General features: G+C 40.3%; 1 protein-coding gene across 1 annotated transcript in view; it reads left to right on the top strand.

Annotated features, from left to right (window-relative positions):
• The window catches only part of CNTNAP5 (contactin associated protein family member 5), a 232,297-nt gene that overhangs the window by 93,673 nt on the left and 119,978 nt on the right, over window positions 1–18,646 (top strand). Inside the window, exons 9-10 of the mRNA XM_068408092.1 lie at window positions 902–1,051; window positions 2,186–2,357. Of these exons, the coding sequence (XP_068264193.1) occupies window positions 902–1,051; window positions 2,186–2,357 (322 nt within the window). The remainder of the gene's footprint in view (window positions 1–901; window positions 1,052–2,185; window positions 2,358–18,646) is intronic.

Here is an 18,646-nt window from a genome sequence, read left to right as displayed (position 1 = left end):
TTTTCATGGCTGTCAGAATGGAGGATGTGGAGTTTCTTTGTAACTTTGTGGTGGTATTTCGAGAGCCATGAGATGCAAAACTGATTTTCAGAATAAGGAAACAGAGATTATTTCCCACTTTGCACAAGTGTCTAGAATAGAAAGAGGCTACTCAGTACCATAATCTCTCATGTAACTTGATAGGTTCCTGGTCAGAGCAACAATCCCAGCTCTCACAAGACCCATGTTGAAATCCAATATAGAAAGGCTTCGGTACATCCATCAATAAGACTGTGTGCTAACTTACAGCTGAAGGGTTTTAAGAAACACAAATCCTACTGGTACCTGCTGGAGTTTGTCAGATTTTATATTGGAGACTGAGAACAGGGTATGACCATATCACTGAATCTCATCCTCTGCAATCTCAGGCATGTGTTTAGTGCAAGAAGCTCAACAGAGATCATCTTTGTGCATTCTTGTGAGCTATAAGCATTTTCCAACAGACTGAAAATAAGACATAAATACCCACAAAACAATAATAATGTCCTACCAGAAAGGCAAAGGACCCTCCTAGCTTGCTGAGTGCCTGCAGTACCAGAAACAGGTTAGATTAAAATGTGAGATGACCCACTTAAATACTCTCAAAAGCTTTCTCTTTCTTAGAATCATAGAATTGTTTTGATTGGAAAGTACCTTTAAGTTCATCAAGTCCAACCATTAACCTAGCACTGGCTAGCACTTCTTGGTCCTTTTCTTCTATACCAGTTTGTTTACCGAGGTAATGAGTTCTTTTCAGCTGCCAGTTCTCCCTGTTCTGGGGTCAGCTGCACATTTGTGGTCACAAGTTGAAAGAAGGAGGAAGTTTGAAGAACACAGTTGTCTCCTGCATCTCTTTTGTCATTCTGTACTTGTATTTTGCCAGGCACCAATCTCCACGATGGGCTTTGGCATTCTGTTAACATCAATGCCAGAAGACATCGCATTACCCTGACTCTGGATAACAATGCTGCCACTGCTAGCCATGCAACCACTGTCTCAAGGATCTACTCTGGGAACAGCTACTATTTTGGAGGTAGGTTGTTTTAGACAGATGCAGAACAGTTTTTCATGATGCAGATCCTCAGGTGGTCACCATTGATGTCTTCTGAGGTGCACTCTTGTTTGCAGTTAAGAGCAAATGTTGTAATAACTGATTTTAGACCCCCTATTGAGTTGCAGTGCATACAGCACCGTGGGAAGATCAAAGGGTCTTGGTCAAACCTGACAGAGAACGAGCAGAACTGCTAACACAGCTGTAAAAGTGGACTACTGGTAGTGGTAGCCAATGGGTACCTACATCTAGCTGACAAAACACACAAAAGCTACATAGCTGTATTAACCACAAGTGGTTTTGTCTAGTTAAAAGGCCTGAGGACCATTTGTATTATTAATATTCCTATAGATATCACTGTCCTAATCAGGCTCAGTGACTTTAGACTTCAGAGCTTAATTGACATATGGCTCAGATCTGCAAAGGTATTTAGGTACTGTGCTCTCATGGAAATGAATGTAGATTTAGCTCAATTTTGAAAATGGAAAGAACAGTCTCAAAAAATACTACCTTCTGCTTTTTGGAGTGGAAGCATAAATTTTGACAAAGGGAGTGTCGTCAACTGTCTTTTTAACTAATGTATTTCTGTGCAGTGCTTACCGCAGTGAGGCTCTGACCTCGATGAGCCCTCTGGATACAGCACTAAGTGAGGATGCACAGGAGGCTTTGGATCTCAGAGCTGGCCAAATACTGAGGAAGCTCTGACACAAATGGTTTTCTTGCTTGCTGTCCACAGGATTTCTTCCTTTTACTCTGTGGATTGCCTCAGCAGCAGAATTTAACCCATAATGATTTTACAATTTGCACAGCTTTTTTTATGGTAGTCAGTTGCAATCAACTGTGGAGTTTAAAGATGGAAAAAAAACACATTTTGATTTTGATTAGCACACGTGAAAACCACATACTCTGATGTTTCCAGTGACTGCGATCTCTTTTTTTTTCTCTTAAAAATTACTATTTTTTTCTTACTGAAGGATTTATAGCACAGAAGGTTGCGTAGCACAAGGAATGAAAACACTCGGAATAATGAGCCTCCGAGTTCTTGCATCAGGAAATCCCAGCAGAAATACATGAACATTCCAATATTCTTCTCTGCCTCTTTTCTTTTTCCCACAGGGTGCCCTGACAATTTCACCAATTCCCAATGTTTAAATCCCATTACAGCTTTTCAAGGCTGTATGAGGCTCATCTTTATTGATAACCAGCCCAAGGACCTCATTTTAGTTCAGCAAGGCTCCCTGGGGAATTTTAGTGATTTACACATTGATCTGTGTGGCATCAAAGACAGGTAATTATTGTTTCCTCTTTCTTATATTTGTTCTTTTTTTCATCTTAGTGGTTTATAAATACAGATTGCATTAAGTGAAAATTCTAATCTGCCAACATTATGGATATTAGGCGTAATAGATCTACTAATAGAAAATATTACAGCAAAGAGGAGGACTGAAGGGGAAAAGGTTTCAATTACATGAGGCTCTCTTCATATTTACTTGTAGGAAATAGAGTATGCAAATTCAGTCAAAATACAGATTGATGTAAGGATTAAATTTTCTGCATAAACAACATTTGATTGCTTTGAAGTTCTACGGGGGAATGAAAGAGAAGGAAAAGATATTTGATTCATCAGAACATGTCATCCCCTTAATATACTAGCTGTTTTTGCTTAAGTAGATCATTTACAATTTCTCCTGTTAGCCATTACAGCACAGCACGTTTATAATGAATATATGGTACGCCTCATGTGACATACTGCCCATTCAGTAGGACAGTATAATGATGAAATGTCTGTATATACCAGAGACACATTTCAGTTTAAATACTGATCTGAATCCCTCCTAAGATGAAACCTGATAGGAAACCCAGATTTTCTCATGAAGAGTAGAGAGGAAATAAGCAACCAATTTTTTGGGGAAGTATTTCATAATTTCTCCATTGCTTCCTGTGGATTTTTAGTGTCTAAATATTTCTTAATTATTTCTGCAAATGTGTACTTTGAAATTAATATGTAGAATAATAGGCTCTGATTTTGTTTGGTTTTTTTTTTTTTAAATCTAGCTTAAGTTCTGAAAAATAGAAATGGAACTGCTGGTGATTTCATGTACTTCAGATAGTTAAGGGAACAGTAAGCATATTTTGGAAATGCATTAGAAGCTTAAGCATTTAACGTATTTTTTTCAGACATGTTGCTTAAAGAGGTGGAGCTGAAGGCTAATCTCTGTTGCTTGCTGTAGGAGGGATCAGCCTGCTGGAGCTGCAATCTTTTGAAAAGTGGGCAGAACTTCTGTTATACGAGACCTTTGTGTTCATTTTCATATGTTCATGTTAGTTAACTTGTATGGAGAAAATACTGACTCTGCTGATCAAACCTGTTTCCATGTTTAACAATGATTGAATTCAGGAGGATATGACTTTCACTCTTCGTGTGCCAGAAATGGTAGATGGAATTGATAAGATGCAGCTGATTCAACATAAGGAAATAAAATTTAAACTTTCCTGAGAATTAAGAGAAAGAAAGTATTTTGCTGTTTTCTTGAAAAAACAGATTCTTTAAGATCGAGTGAACCATTCAAAAGCAACTTGTGTATTTGTATATTGAAACAGAAGAGAATGTTTCTGTTGTGATGCAGAGGTGCTGCGGGATGTCTCCAGTGCCTTAACTGTCACCAAGTCGAGCTTACAATGTAAATCTGTGGTACTACTGCAGATGTCTTCCTCATCTGCAGTATGCTAATGATGACAAGCATCAGTCTGATCATACCATACAATTATTTAGGGCAATGATCCAAATATAATAAGAATAGTGGCAATTTACATAATCATTGCCTTGAATATATCACACATAAACAAAACTTAGATGTGATCCAGTGAAGATTAAAGCACTCTCTTCCAATGCAATTCTCTGGACAGCCTTAAATTTGCATGTCTGTCCTTTATGATCTAGGTAGATCTATAGTAGATATGATCTATAATAGTTATAATCATATAGTAGATGCGATCCACCTAGATCATATAGTAGATATGATCACAAAACCAAGGTAGATTTAAAAAAAAGGAAAAAAAAGGTTTGATTTACAATTGGCAAAATTGATTCTATTATGACTGGATTTGGTGTATAAGTCGAGATGCCCTGAAGGGGAAGAGCCTGCAGCGTAGGAAAGTGTTGGGCTCAAGTTCAGAAATTTCCCTTGTCATGGAAGGGCGCGAGCCTCACTGGTGCCCTGAAGTGTTCTTGTTCAGTGAAACACCCAGTGGTCTCTCCCTGTCTGGCAAATCCAATAACTGTGCTGAAGCTGTTTTGCCAGGGAAGAAGGAAGGTTTTATTCGTTTTTTTTTGTCCAAATCATAGTACGCATTTTGCACATCTGGGACGCAATCTTGAGAGAGGTTAAATTTATGGAATTGATTTCACAAAGTTAAGTTGTTCAAAGATTTACACAGTGAAGTACTGCTGGTGCAGTACTGAAGTCAAGAGTGGTCATAGTAGCAAGGGACAGTTGGAAAGAGGATGAAATTCAAAGAAAGTAAATAATGAAAATACAGACAAGAGGCAAATCTTTTGTTATTATTTTACCAACACAGTTGATCCTAAGCCAGTGGATGAGCTGGGGAAAGACTGAACAAGAAAGTATTCATGAAGTGTGGTCCTGGTAACTGTTTTTGAAAATTTTAGGTTCTGCAAGCCTGTATTATGGCATAATTGGTTGCAACAAACTATAGATGGAAAATTTGGGAGAACATGTGGTGGGTTGGCCCTGGCTGGATGCCAGGTGCCCACCAAAGCTGCTCTATCACTCCCATACCTCAGCTGGACAGGGAAGAGAAAATATAATGAAAGGCTCATGAGTCGAGATAAGGACAAGGAGATCACTCAGTAATTACCATCATGGGCAAAACAGACTCGACTTGGGAAAATTAATTGAATTTACTAACAATCAAATCAGAGTAGGATAGTGAGAAATAAAAACTAAATCTTAGAACACCTTCACCCTACCCCTCCCTTCTTTCTGGGCTTAACTTCACTCAGGAACTCTCTACCTTCTCCCTCCCAGCTGCATGGGGGGATGAGGAATAGGGGTTGCGGTCAGTTTATCACATGTTGTCTCTCCCACTTCTCGCACTCTTCCCCTGCTCCAGCTTGGGGTCCCTCCCACCGGAGACAGTCCTCCATGAACTTCTCCAACATGGGTCCTTCCCACGGGCTGCAGTTCTTCATGAACTGCTCCAGTGTGGGTCCATTCCACAGGGTGCAGTCCTTCAGGAACAGACTGCTCCAGTGTGGGTCCCCCACAGGGTCACAAGTCCTGCCAGCAAACCTGCTCCAGCATGGGTTCCTCTCTCCATGGTGCCACAGGTCTTGCCAGGAGCCTGCTTCAGCGTGGACTTCCCATAGGGTCACAGCATCCTTTGGGCATATCCACCTGCTCTCATGTGGGGTGCTCCACAGGCTGTAGGTGGATATCTGCTCCACCATGGACCTCCATGGGTTGCAGGGGGACAGTTTGCCTCACCATGGTCTTCACCACAGGCTTCATGGGAATCTCTGCTCCGGCACCTGGACCACCTCCTTCTTCCCTGACCTTGGAGTCTGCAGAGTTGTTGCTCTCACATATTCTCATTCCTCTTTCCTCTGGCTGCTGTTTGTTGCGCAGCAGTTGTTTTTCCCCTTCTTAAATATGTTATCACAGAGGCGCTACCACCATTGCTGATGGCCTTGGCCAGCAGTGGGTCCATCTTGGAGCCAGCTGGCATTGGCTCTATCAGACATAAGAGAAGCTTCTAGCAGCTTCTCAGAGAAACCACCCCTGTAGCCTGCCCTCACTTGCCACGCAAACCCAATGCAGGAGATTTGAATTCAAATCTAAAGACTCTATTGCTGTCTAGTCTGCACACTGTACCCTTGAGTATGTTTTCAAATCTTGTTCAAATTGGTTCATTGCACAAAATATCTGACTCTTCCAGTCACTGCAATTCAACTAGTCACCGTAGTTCAACTACTGCTCTGTAATGTAGAAGCTCTGGACTATAGGAAACTTGGGGTCTGGCTCCAGGCATACAGTATCCAGCTGCTCATTCTCTTTATATAAGGAGTGTTAAAACTCTGTAAAAGCATCTTGTCCAAGAAATGTTATCTCCCCTTTCTTAATTATAAGATTTATTGCTGTGTGCACTGTAAAGCACTTGGTTTTGTAATTTTAAGGCATGTGGGAATTGTGTAGCTTAATTAACATGTAAATGGGACATTTGTCTTAGTTATCTAAGCAAAAAACCTCTTTTGAGGAATATGCCTCTATTTAGAAAGCAGTTTATTTGTTACAGGCTTGTGGGCCAAGCTCTTTCAGACCTGGGCTCTGAAAGCAGTGGTTAGGCAGCTCACTGCAACTTGTGCCTGCTCTTAAAAAGAGAATTAATGACTTTGTTTGGAAAGACAATAAATTGGGACTACTATTGATGCCAGCACTATGTTTTTGAGAGAGAATCTAGTTGTGTAAGCATATTATACACACACACACACCCCAGGATTCCCTGTATAAAGTGATAAGCCTCCATTAACTTAAATGGAGCCATCTCAAGCACTAAGCCTTAATATCTCATTGTGTCTCATCTCTAGTATTTGAACTACATCTGTGCTCAAGTGAACTTGGCATGAATGCCTTTTGTCTCCCTGTATTTATTTCTACTTTTCAGTAACTATTTCTGAAGAAATAAATGTTCTGTCACTAGCTGAGCTATCAAAGTACACACAAAAAATGGGGATGTCTGTAGAAGTATATAGTTTTGCCTGCTTTCCATTTGGTAGCTGGGGAGACAGTGCCAAGTGAAGATGCTTTTGGAGACACAAGTGAACTTGACTGTGTTGCTGACGCTGCTTTGAGCAGGGTGCTTTTGCTAGAGGCCTCCAGAGGCTCCTTGCAGCCTCAGCAATCCTGTGAACAAGGCCACCCAGTAGCTGCTCTGGTCCTGGCTGAGTAGGCAGTTCAGGATGTATCTGCGAGAGCTGGGATTGGCAGATAACACACAGAAAACTTATGTCTTCTGTGCTTTCAGTAGGACATTAAGATGTTGTACAGTCTGGAGTTGAACACAGCAATGTGGACTGTCACGATGATGGAAGAAGGCTAGATAGCACCATCTCCTATTAAGAGACTGCTTGTTTCTAGCCCTCAGCTGCAGTGCCAGCATCACTGCTGCTGTATGCCAAGTAGTCTCTGATTTGCCATCCCCTTGTATGGTACCTACATGTTGTTCTTAGGTGACACGTCCTGTGCAAGGAGAGGCATCTCCAATCTGTTCATATCAGAGCTGTGTCTGGTACACAAGCCCTGCAAAGTAGTGCTGTATTCCCTTCTTCACCTCATTAAGACAAAGCTGTTCCTGCAAACTGTTCCCTATTCCTTGTGGAACAGGAAAGTAGAATCTGTAGTAGGAAGCAATTTTTCTTGTAGTAATGCATACTCTTGGCATTATCCTCACTGCCTGCCTACTGTTAATCCAGCTAACTATTTTCTTTCCTTTTGTTTGTAGTATGTATATTTGCTGTGGTTGTACAAATGCACAGATTGCTCGGTCTTTTCTGAGGATGTTGCAAATTGTGGTGCTTACACTGCTCCTGTTATGAAGTGTTAGAGGTCATAGCTGCCTGCAATGCATTTATTGCCATTCCAATGAGAGGTAAAAAAAAAATGAGACAATATTCTGCTAAGCCATAGAGGTTTGCTCCATATTTAAAAGGAAGTGGATTTTATATTTTCTCTCTTTGATGATGCCTTTTCAGGATTTCTGCTTGGTTAGGAGTGCAGGTGCACATCAGGGGTTGTTTGCTTTACACTGAATAAATAAGTCAGAAAATACAGTTTCTTACAGCATGCTGGCATTTCCCCTCTGTGGCATGGTGCAGAGCAGAAAGTAACAAGGCAGAGATGTCTGGAAGTGAAGGTGCCATGAAGTCATTGAAATCAAAGATTTTTTTTTTTCTTTTTTGGGGAGGGAAAGGGATATCTTTGAGTATTATGCAGTGTTTTGCAGCAGTACATGTACTACACTGACCATCTCTGACCAAAAGTCATCTGGTATAGGCCCAAACAAATAAATGCAGACTGACTTCGGATTTATTTTCAGTTCAGAATGATACAGATTAAGTTCATGGCTACAGGGACCATACAGACCTCACTCCTGGTGTTTTGCACTGTAAGTGTTTTTAGGAAGGGAGGCATCTTCTGGGGGTGACAATATTAAACCTAAAAGCTTCTAGGGGAAAGCCCGAGTGGTAAGAATGTCTAACGAGAACAGAATAATGCTTTCTGTCTTTGGCCCTTAATCTGCAGAGAGGACGACAATGTCAAGGGGTGGGGAGGTGGCAAGCAGCATAAAAAAATCATTTGCTTCTCATAGATGCTGTAAGTCAGAGGGATTCACTCCTTTCTCTCGAGCTCCACTCTTGAGTCTCTAGCTTTAAGTGTATGGCCAGGCTCCCTGTCCTTCACCTTCAGATAGTGTGTTAGGGGCTTTACAGATACAAGCTGGAAAGACTTTCCTAAGTACTTCTGGTTTAAAGAAAAAAAACCCCACACAATCACAACAGGATGTCTTTTTTCTAATGGTGTCTTCACTTATGCATTTCCCTCCTCAGTATTTTACAGTGTTTGCAAAGTCGTCTTGACCCTGTCAAACAGCCTCTTGGAAATGGGTTAGGGATGTGGTTACCGAAACTTCTCACTCAGCAGGGTAAGAAATGACAGCTCCATCTAGTGCAACGGCCAGCTGGCCAGTGTGGCTGATGCAGAGCTCTTCTTTCACTCTTTGTAACCCTGGTGAAAGGCACAAGGCTGCTGTCCCTAGGGATGCCAGTGCTTCCCTTCCCTAACTAGCACATATGTGCGGCAGAACGGAGGCTTGAGTCTTCTTATGCCTTCTCAAACTGACAAATCTGAGTCTGTTTCTTTGGGAGAGTGGTAACAAAATATTGGTTTCTCTAGTGCTCATACTGATTCTCTAACCTGAGGATTATTCAGTGCTGTGGTGGGCCATAAACTCAGATCAGTTGCTATTTTCTTCATGCAATGTTTTCTCTTGATGGCTTAGAAGGAAAACATGCTTGCTGCCATCCCCTGATCTAAGAAGGACCCCTGAGCTGTAGTGCTGATACCAAAATACCAAGCTCTTAGCATCTACAGCCTTTGTTTTGAAATTTGGGGTGACAACTCTACAAATCTTGAAATACAAAACAGAGCTAGTGACCAAATGTGTCCGAGTGAGGAGCAGCAGGGGGATGAGCAAACCTTGTGAAGTAAACACTAGCCAGGGTTGCCACTTGGTATTTAGCTGTCCTAGGTTCACTAGCACTCAAGCTTCTGAATTTGTTCTCTATAAACACATTCAGAACCCAAGCTCTTTCTTGAATGGCCCTGTCTACATGAAAAGACACAAAATAGGTCTAGAAAACATCCCCTGCAAAGAAAGATTGTTTAAGTTCTGGTTCTTTAACCAGAAAAGAGATTGCTGAGGGGAGGTAGCATAATGGTCTTCAGGTGCTAAAAGGCTGCTGCAGCGCAGAAGGGAATATCATCTTTTCTGACCAAGATGTATAGGAGAGCAGCTATGGCATAGACTGCCTGAGGAGACTGTCAAGTCTCTGTCACTGGAAGTCTTTCAGAATAGATTAGGTGAGTTCTGTGAAAAATAGCAAACACAGGTACGGGTGATCCTGCCTTGGGGTGTGAGCATGGACTCAGTGATCTTCTGAGTTCCCTCCAGCTCTGTGCAGTTCTGTTGCATACTCTCAGGTTTCTCCTCCAGCTGGAACAGCTGTGTCTTGTTCTTGCCTTAGGGGTTCTGAAATGCCAACAACAATAACGTTGCTTAAGAAAAAAAACCCTCAAAAAAAAACTTTGGGAAATATCTTTCAGGAATTCAGCTCAGGATTTCTCGCAACTGTGAGGAAGCTCATTTGGTAGATGTATCTCTCAGACACTCTAAGGCAGTGCTGTGGCAGGGAGTAGGGACCATGTAGCCCATAGGTATGGTTCGGTGTTGTGGTTTTTTTTTTTTTTTTAACTTGAGATGTATATGTTTAGTTTGGCATGTAAGGAAATGGAGCAGAAACAGCAACACTTTCTACTCGTTCATCACTTCCCCGATTTGCTTTTTGATTCTAACGATGCATGACTCATTTTTACAACTGCAGGATGAAGCTCTGTGATTGCAGAATTTATTGCCCTGTTTTTTCTTGGGATTTCTTCTTTGCAGATTCCGTGATGTCTAGAATGATGGTTCAGCTCAGACTGTGTATTTTTCTTTGATGAACAGTAACTTGATTTCCTTCTACTTGGCTCTGTTTTCACAGGATCCTGTGTCGTGTTCATTTTGAAGTGTCTGTCACTCTTTCAGATGTGGTCAAAATGAGGGTGAGAAGTTTGTAAGCTCTTAGAAGGAGGCGGGGTCTGAGGCACTGGTTAACTATGGGAACATATTCCCCTTAGTACATCAAGCTAACAACTGTGTGTTGATCCCTTCACAACCTCTATTTCAATTGCTAAAAGATGAAACGCAAATCCAGTTGGATGTATTCGCTGACCTCAGCCTTGGCCTGAACAGCCCTTTGCAAGAAGTACATCCTCTCTGGGCCACTCAGAGGTGGTGCTGTGTGCCGCTCTGACTGTAAGAGTCTGTCATTCAGGCCTCACGGCTGTTTCTAAAACTGACACTCTGTTCTTTTGTGTGCCACAAACTGTTCTCTACAAGGAGAGGTTAAATAGGCTAGGACTCTTCAGCCTGGAGAAGAGAGAGCTAGGCAGGGTTGTGCGATGAGGAGCAGCATGAAAGGAGGTGAATAATAAACAAGAATTTGCTGTTTCTCACAAATTCAAATCCTACACAGCATCAAATTGGATGTTGTTAGATCCTAGAGAGGTCAAATATAAAGCAAAAAGCCAGTAAGGCATACATGAATCCATAAGCCACAGATTGCTGGAAGCTGGCAAAGTGTTCAGTGGGATACTCTTAAACTTATTTCATCAGCATCTTTGCTGTGACACTGTCAGAGTAAGGAAATTGGAGGAGAGGCACTGTTGATCTGAAATGAAGTCTGGATGGAGGTGATAATCTTAGAACTAGGAAGTCCAAGTTCCTTACTGTTTTAAAAACATCCTTTTCATTGTGGGCAGTTCTTTGTACCTCCATTGTTCAGAACAAAAGTATATTTTGTCATAGCTGTGCTAATCTCAAAATACATTGGAATCTGACTGTGAATTTTGCCAAGTACTAATTCTTTCTGCACTGTATTTTCTCTTCCTACATGGCAGTGGAATAGTGAGGGTGCGGGTCTGTCCGTGTGTGGGCAAACAATGGAAGGCATAGCTTGTGGGATATTCAGGCAGCCTCTCATTTAAAAATAAATTAAATGGGTAGAAAAACAAATATGCAGATGCTGAGAACTTGGCCACACTGTTGAGAAGCTCTGGGATTTCCCATTCAGTAATTGGCTGGAATGACAGATTTTGGAACTAGAAATACTAGCTTCAGTCCTGAAGCTGAGTTTGTTGTTTGCTGCAGCTGGCATCCTGTTCAGAGAATAGATGCAGGAATGCGGGCTCAAGAGATATTGCAGCTCAAGAGTTACCATGGATATTAGGAAAATGTGCCAGAAAATCATTAAACCTCAGTCCAGAAACACTGTGGATTTCCAGCCCTTCGTCATACGGCACAGATGCTCCCTTTGGGCTAAGCAAGGCTGTCTGCTCTTACAGCAGATGGACGCCTTGGAATACAGCAGCAAGGGCTGTGGTGTTGCCTGCAGCCTGAAGACACGGGTTGATTAATCTCATCCACTTCTTGTATGTAGCGGGAGAAACCGTTTTCCAACATTAGTCACGGAGAAAATTCCATTTCCAGGAGTTCTTGCATTCCATGTGTACACAAAGAGGTAAGATCTGGTGTGGTTTCCCCTACCAGCTCCTACAAACTCTGTAAAGATAAGCTCTTAGGAGGCATTGCAGTTGGGACAGCTTGTGCCAAATAGCTGTTGTAAGGAAAACTGGCCTCGTTTTCCTCTGACTTGACACCTCTCATGGAAATAGTCTCCTTTGCCCCTCAAGATGGTGCTAAGCAAATGGTTGCTTCCGCCAGGTTTTTGAGGCATATGCTTAGATGTGTCACATCCTCTTGAGACACATCCTTAACGATGATATGGGTTACATTAATGCTTTTGAACTCCTCAACAACCATTAGAAGGATGTGGCATTTAAGTTGACCAGTGACAGAGAAAACTGTGTTAAGGAGCCTGAAATTTCATATGATTCTGCTATTCCTGCCAGAGCTGAAATAGCTTGAAACTGTTGACTTTTTGGTAGCAGAGTTTATCTGGATAGATGTAGGGCTAAGGCAGATGCAGAAGCATGGTGTTGTACAGCAGTTGTTACGTTGTCATAAGTTTTATACACCATTTGTGCTTGTGTATATGAGACTAGGTAGTCTTGGGATTAAGAAGGCCATTTATGTGTTGAACCTGTCTTTATTCATAAATGTACTATGAGGGTAGTCAGAGCCTGCTTTCCTTTAGGCTCAGATTCTCATAAATGCATAGATAAATGCATGCGTTACTCTCCCTGCTAGGAGTTACAACTGCTAGGGTACTTTAATCTGATTGCTGCAATTCATGTTGATTTTGCGCTGATGAAGCTTTGACTGGGTTGTCCTATTTTTACTTGGCTAGCGCCCTGCCCTCGCTATAGCAAATACTGACAGTACTTGTCAAGGACAATGCTGGGAACTTCAGTTCCCTTAAGTGACCTGGGGGGAGGGGGGAAGGAGGAAAAAAAAGATTCATGTTGAATCCACCTTGGCAGATGGACGGATGGTGCATCTGATGGGACATCCTGGGAATTCCAGAGATCTGCAATGAAGAATGCAAACCTGACCTCAGGTATCTTCTTAGGAATCCTGGCAGTGTTTCGTTTTTGTAGCATCAGCGGGTAGACACAAGCGCACACGGATATTGCCATCCTTATTAAACCAAGATTCATCTGCATATTCCAATTCTCCTAGCAAATACAAATAGAGAAAGCAGCATGTGGTATACATAATAATCACTGCGATGGGATTGGCAGTAACAGTTTATCTCATTAGGGAGAAGCATACTGAGTTGATTTATGAGTTTGCTTCCCTGTCCTACTTGAGTTATGGAGCACAAATAGCATCCTTAGTCCCTATCCTTTTATCCTTACCCATGTTTTATCTGTGAAAATGCTTCATAATATTTTCTAAGCAAATTAGCTTAAAGTGTTCTTTTTCTTGCTAAATAGAGCTGACCTTTTAAATCCTGCTTTATACCTACTTACTTTGTAGATTCCATTAGATTTTACTATCAGTTTTTACTTGTAAGAAATAATTTTTGGCATTTTCCTCCTTTTATTACTGAACTTAACATTGCTTCATGTGTTGTACTGTCAAAATGGGCCTTAGGGAAATTAATTACTATTGCAGGTGAAGGGTGTTAGGATAAATCCGATGAAAGCACAGTCTCTTTTTGCATTTCCCAAATCTCTAGGATTTAATGTATGCCCTGTGGCAGAAGCCAAACTTTATATGATTTTTTTTTTTTTCCCCCCTGAAGTTGGCCATGCAGATGAGAAAATATCCTGGCTAATTATGCCCAGTGAGTTTTAAATTTATTTATTACAGTCCCAGGCTGGGATTGAAAAACCAAACACTTAATATTGCATTCACCCCCAAATAAATACCTGCAGTGCATTGCAGAAGGAATTAAAAAAAAAAAAAAAAGACAATTTGGCGTCTATTCTTTTCATTCTCTCTAGTATTGCTGTTTTTAGTATATAATGTCTTTTCTGCAGAAATGACAATTATTTTATATTCCAGATTATTTTTCTCTTTGTGAAAAGTCCTGTTAAATTTTCTGTTCTTGATTATCTAGCAATGAGTTGGACATTCTTAGATCACACTTCTTGAATTTGGATGGTGATCAAAACTGGACCTGTTGAAGACATAAGAAGGGATGTCATCGGTTCTCTTTTAAAACATTCTGATTTTTGGTAAATCCCAAAGTAGATTTGAATATTGCCTGCCTATATCTTCATCATCAGCCAAAAAGAAGCATTTATACTGCACACCTTCAGATGCTGGAATACCTGGATCTTTTTCTAGAATTGTTCCATTAAACGTCACGTACAGGAGGGGCTGTCCTGGTTAGTTGTAAGGATCTGATAGTCCAAGTTATAGTTCCTCTGATCTTTTGTGTCACCTTAAAAAGATCACTTCAGTCCTGTGAGTGATTATTTTACCCCTCACCTTTTCTCTCTCACACGTTTCAAATGTAGGCTCCAGTGGACATGTTTACAAATAGCACAGGGCATGCTGAATCTTCAGGTGCCCTTTCAGTTTCTATTTTAATGAAAGAAATTGTGGACAGGTTTTCAAGAAGTTTTGCTTTATCATGTTTGTGTTGGTACTTTGTAAGACACTGACAATTTGCTTTGTGTTTATGCAGCAAAAATTACAATACTTTTAGAAATGCCTCTTTCTTTTTCATCAAATTGTTCTTAAAGAATTTATTTTTCTCTCTTTCTCTGTGCTAAAAACAAAGCAAAACACTGGAAATAATCATGTGGAAATGGAAGGGATAAAATATCCTAAATTCAAACTATGTTACATGGCAGGGAAGGAAAAGGTGAAAAAGGTATCTCAATGACTTAATCCCTTGTAAAGATCAATATAGAGTGGGAAAAATAGTATTAGAAATAGAAGAATACATGATGTTCTGTGAGAGTAAAGAAACTCTCGGGTCCTTCGCAAAAGTATGCACATACATCACAAATTAGACATGCTAACTAATGTAATTAAACCATTGCAGGTAGCTCCTTTTGGAGTGTGAGTCTTGGAAACCCCCTTAGGACCACCCAAATTTTAGGGTGGAAGGGCAGGATGCAGAAAAACTGAGCAAAATTTAAAAAATCCAAACCCACAAACACCCAAAATTAAAGTCCCTGCAATTCTGAAGACCATCCCCACGTCTTCTCATATCTATTCCAATGTTTAAGCTTAGCCAGATAATGCAGGTAATGACAGAGCTTCTCTCTCTGGCAGCTTAAGGGCTGACTGACAAGTGTAATAAAACCATGTAGAAGAATTCCCTGCACTTGGACTGGTACATGAGCTTTGCACTGTCAAACAAACTTGGTCTGTGGTAGTTATAAAAAAGGATATGTTTGTACAAAGCAATATCTGTAAAAATAGGCGATCACACTGGAGGACACTGCATCTGAAGAGGGGGGAGTTTTCTGTCCTTTGTCTCAGTTTAATGTGAATAAAAGTGAGTGTTCAGATTGTTTGGACAATGCCATGAGTCAGTTTTGCCTGCCCTGCCTTGATTTTAAGGCTTTTTGTTTTACTTGACTTTGTTTCGTACATGCATGACCAGCTGCAGAAAACAACAATTCAGCTTACAAAGGGTGCACTGGTCTGTAGAAGTACTGTATTTATTTCCGAGCAAAATAAAGATGGGTTCTTCAGATTCATCTGCCGCACTCACACCACTGCATCTGGATACAGATCGTGTTTTAATTTAGTCTTCTTGTTTTCCAGATAAATTTGCTTATTTATTTCTTTTCCTGTGAAGCATGAAAATGGTGCTGAATTCAAATCTCATTTACTTGATGCCACTGCAGAGTAACTAAGAGCTGTGCTGATCTGGTCCTTTAAAATGTGTTTACTAAATGCTGTAAAGGGTAACTACAGAGCTGATTTGAGCAGGGTGAACTCCTTCCTGCAACTGCAATGACTTGTACATGCGGAAAGATGCTGGAGTTAGAGATAGTTCACGTTTGTCTTTGTTAAGGAGTGGTGGGACTTCCCACTAGTGCTGGAGAGGGGGTTTGTCCTGAATGAGACCCCTGTGGAGAAAGGCGGCAGTTTGAAGGTTGGTAGGGGGCTACTTAAGTGACTTTAGGAATTCGACTTCAGTGTGGAATCGTGTTTCTGGGGGTACCTGAATAGAGTTCACCCCCATTGCTGTTCCTTTAGAGTCAAAATTCATGGGATGTGCAACCCTGTGGTAAATTAAAGGCCAACTATGGGGATGCATGTAGGATATAATATCCTGTCCTTGTTTGTTTGATTTTTGCAGATGTCTTTTGTGCTTTTGCTTTGCAGGATGGCTTGTTTGTTTCCCTTTTTTAATTTTCAAATTTATTTATATAAAAGCTTTTCTGCTGATGCCAAGCCAAACTGTCGGCACATTTACTTCTATTAAAAATGTAGGTGTTCTAACAACAAAGCAATCAAACCTTAAAAAAAAATGCCTTTTATCTAAAGCATAGATAGCAGGCTCTTTTCCCTCCGTTCCAGCCAATTCCAGCACAACCTCCTCCCATAGTTCTGTCCCAGACACATGCCTGAGGGCAGTTGACATCAATGTTCAGATCTTCTAAATGTTCCTCTCACAGTGGTATGCAAGTGCAGAGTCTGAGAACCGAGGTGTCCAGCAATGGAAATAATAATATATTTTAAAAGTTCAGTCATTAAACTTTGCAAATCTCAGAAAGAAGAAAAACCTACCTCTGTGACAAATTATTAAAATGACAAAAAATGCCTTTTTTATCTTAGATTTTTTTTACACCTATTCATTGTGGTAGAGTAAATGATTTCCAGCATGGAAAAGAAAAATTGTCTTTGTTCATGTTACTCTTGTTTTGTTTGTACTCCTTGACTTCTCATAATGTAATAAATTTAGGGAAGAAAATGTAGATGGCTTAAATAAGAAAAAACTAAAGTACGCCACAACACTTTTTTAAAAGTTGTTCAGTTTTCTACAGTTGCAAGAGGAGAGAGAAGTTAGGAGGGGTGGTGGTGAGGAGGGAATGTGTGCTGAGGAAAACCAAAGATCTGGAGTGTTAACTCTTTTGCAGCCTGTCTTAATATTGTTTTTACTCACTCTTTCTACCTCCCTCCCTCTGGTTCTGGTAGTTCTCTTTTCTCCCTTTAGTTAAGGAGACTTAGCCCACTATTTTGCTGCAAACGGACATCCAGGGAAAAATAAGAGTGGGATGTGCTCCTGTGGTATTCTTTTCTAATGCTCTCTGTTCTTCATTTGTTTTCCCTTTGGTAAATCCCTGAAGTCGTTGCACATTGTCTATGTAGTAAAATTGGTGGTTTTCTTTTCGAAACTCTTGTCTGGTCTCCCCTTGAACCAATTTCTTGTATCTGAAATAACCTTTGGCAAGGAATTTCACAGGTTTACGGCTCAGCAGAATAGGGCAAAATCCATGCTGTTGCAATTGGCCTCAATCTATTGAGTTTAGGGGAAAGACACCATTTTATCAAAGCAAAGTATAGGCTGTTACAGTAACACCATGAGTTTCATCATACATGCATGCCTACCATATGAAGTCATCCCTGTTAATGTTATATTTTGTTAATTATACGTGAAATAGCCACAGCCCATAAATAGGAAAACATGCTGAAATAAAATGAATTTGAGATAATATTTAGGCAAATGCTTTCTTGGTAGAAAAGCTTCTAAATTTCATGTGTTTTCTTCTTATGGCATTGTTGAGTTTTAGGGACTTAGTTGTCTCAAAATGATGCTTATCAATGGCCTTAATACTGAGGATGTGTGCTCCCTTTTTCTTTCTTTCTCTGATAGTTCTCCTTTTTTCCCTCTTAGGATAGAGAGTGATGCAGGCAGGATGTGTTGTGCTGACTATAACAAATCCTGAGAGGTGCTTATTGAAAGTACGGGGTTTATTTCCAGTCAAGTGTAACATCAAATACGTAAAACTCCTTCAGCCTTCCCACTCAAGTAATTTTGTCATTGTTATTGCTTCATCATTCCTATCAAAAGGCCAAATTTTGCCCTGTAATGTCTATGCAGTTTGTCCTTTGAATTCAAAGGAAGCACACATACAGTTTTGGAGGTGAATCTAAGGACAGTGAATGCTTTTGTGCAGGCTCTGCATAATGCTCACTTAGATGACTAAGGTGTGTGTTTTCCAGCTTGGCTGAAGGAGGGAAAATATAATTTGCTTAATTTATTGTTTTATAAGATTCATTCACCATGATGTATTCTATGAATTAATCTGGAATCTGGAAGATCAGAGTCCTTGGTCTGTCACAAACTGTCTTAGGGAAATCATTAAATTTCAAAGTGTCCTGTTTATGATACTTCCAAAAATTGTGTTGCTCTGTTTGTTCGTTTCAATTGCAAATAGGTCAGGGGCTGCCTGCTGCAAGTTTTTGTCTATCAAACCTTCTGTGATACCACTGCATTTTTTGCTAAAATTGCTTGATTCTACTAGAATGCAAATATTAATTTATATTTTAAATTGTATGTATTTAAATCCTCCAACATGAGGATCCAGGACAGTTAGCAAATGGAACAACCTATTATTTATTTATGCCTTGATTAATTTTAATCATAGCTATTTCTTAATTTTGAGTTCTCTGACAATTAGGATAAATTTTACTTCTAATGAAGACAACTGCTCAGCTAGAATGGGATTATGGTAATTATTAGAGTTGCAAAGAAATTTGTTTCATAAGCTCTTGGAAGAGTTAGTTATCTGACCAAAA

The sequence above is a fragment of the Nyctibius grandis genome, chromosome 9, assembly GCF_013368605.1.
Source record: "Nyctibius grandis isolate bNycGra1 chromosome 9, bNycGra1.pri, whole genome shotgun sequence".
NCBI classification, from domain to species: domain Eukaryota; kingdom Metazoa; phylum Chordata; class Aves; order Nyctibiiformes; family Nyctibiidae; genus Nyctibius; species Nyctibius grandis.
This window is presented reverse-complemented; position numbering and strand designations above follow the sequence as displayed.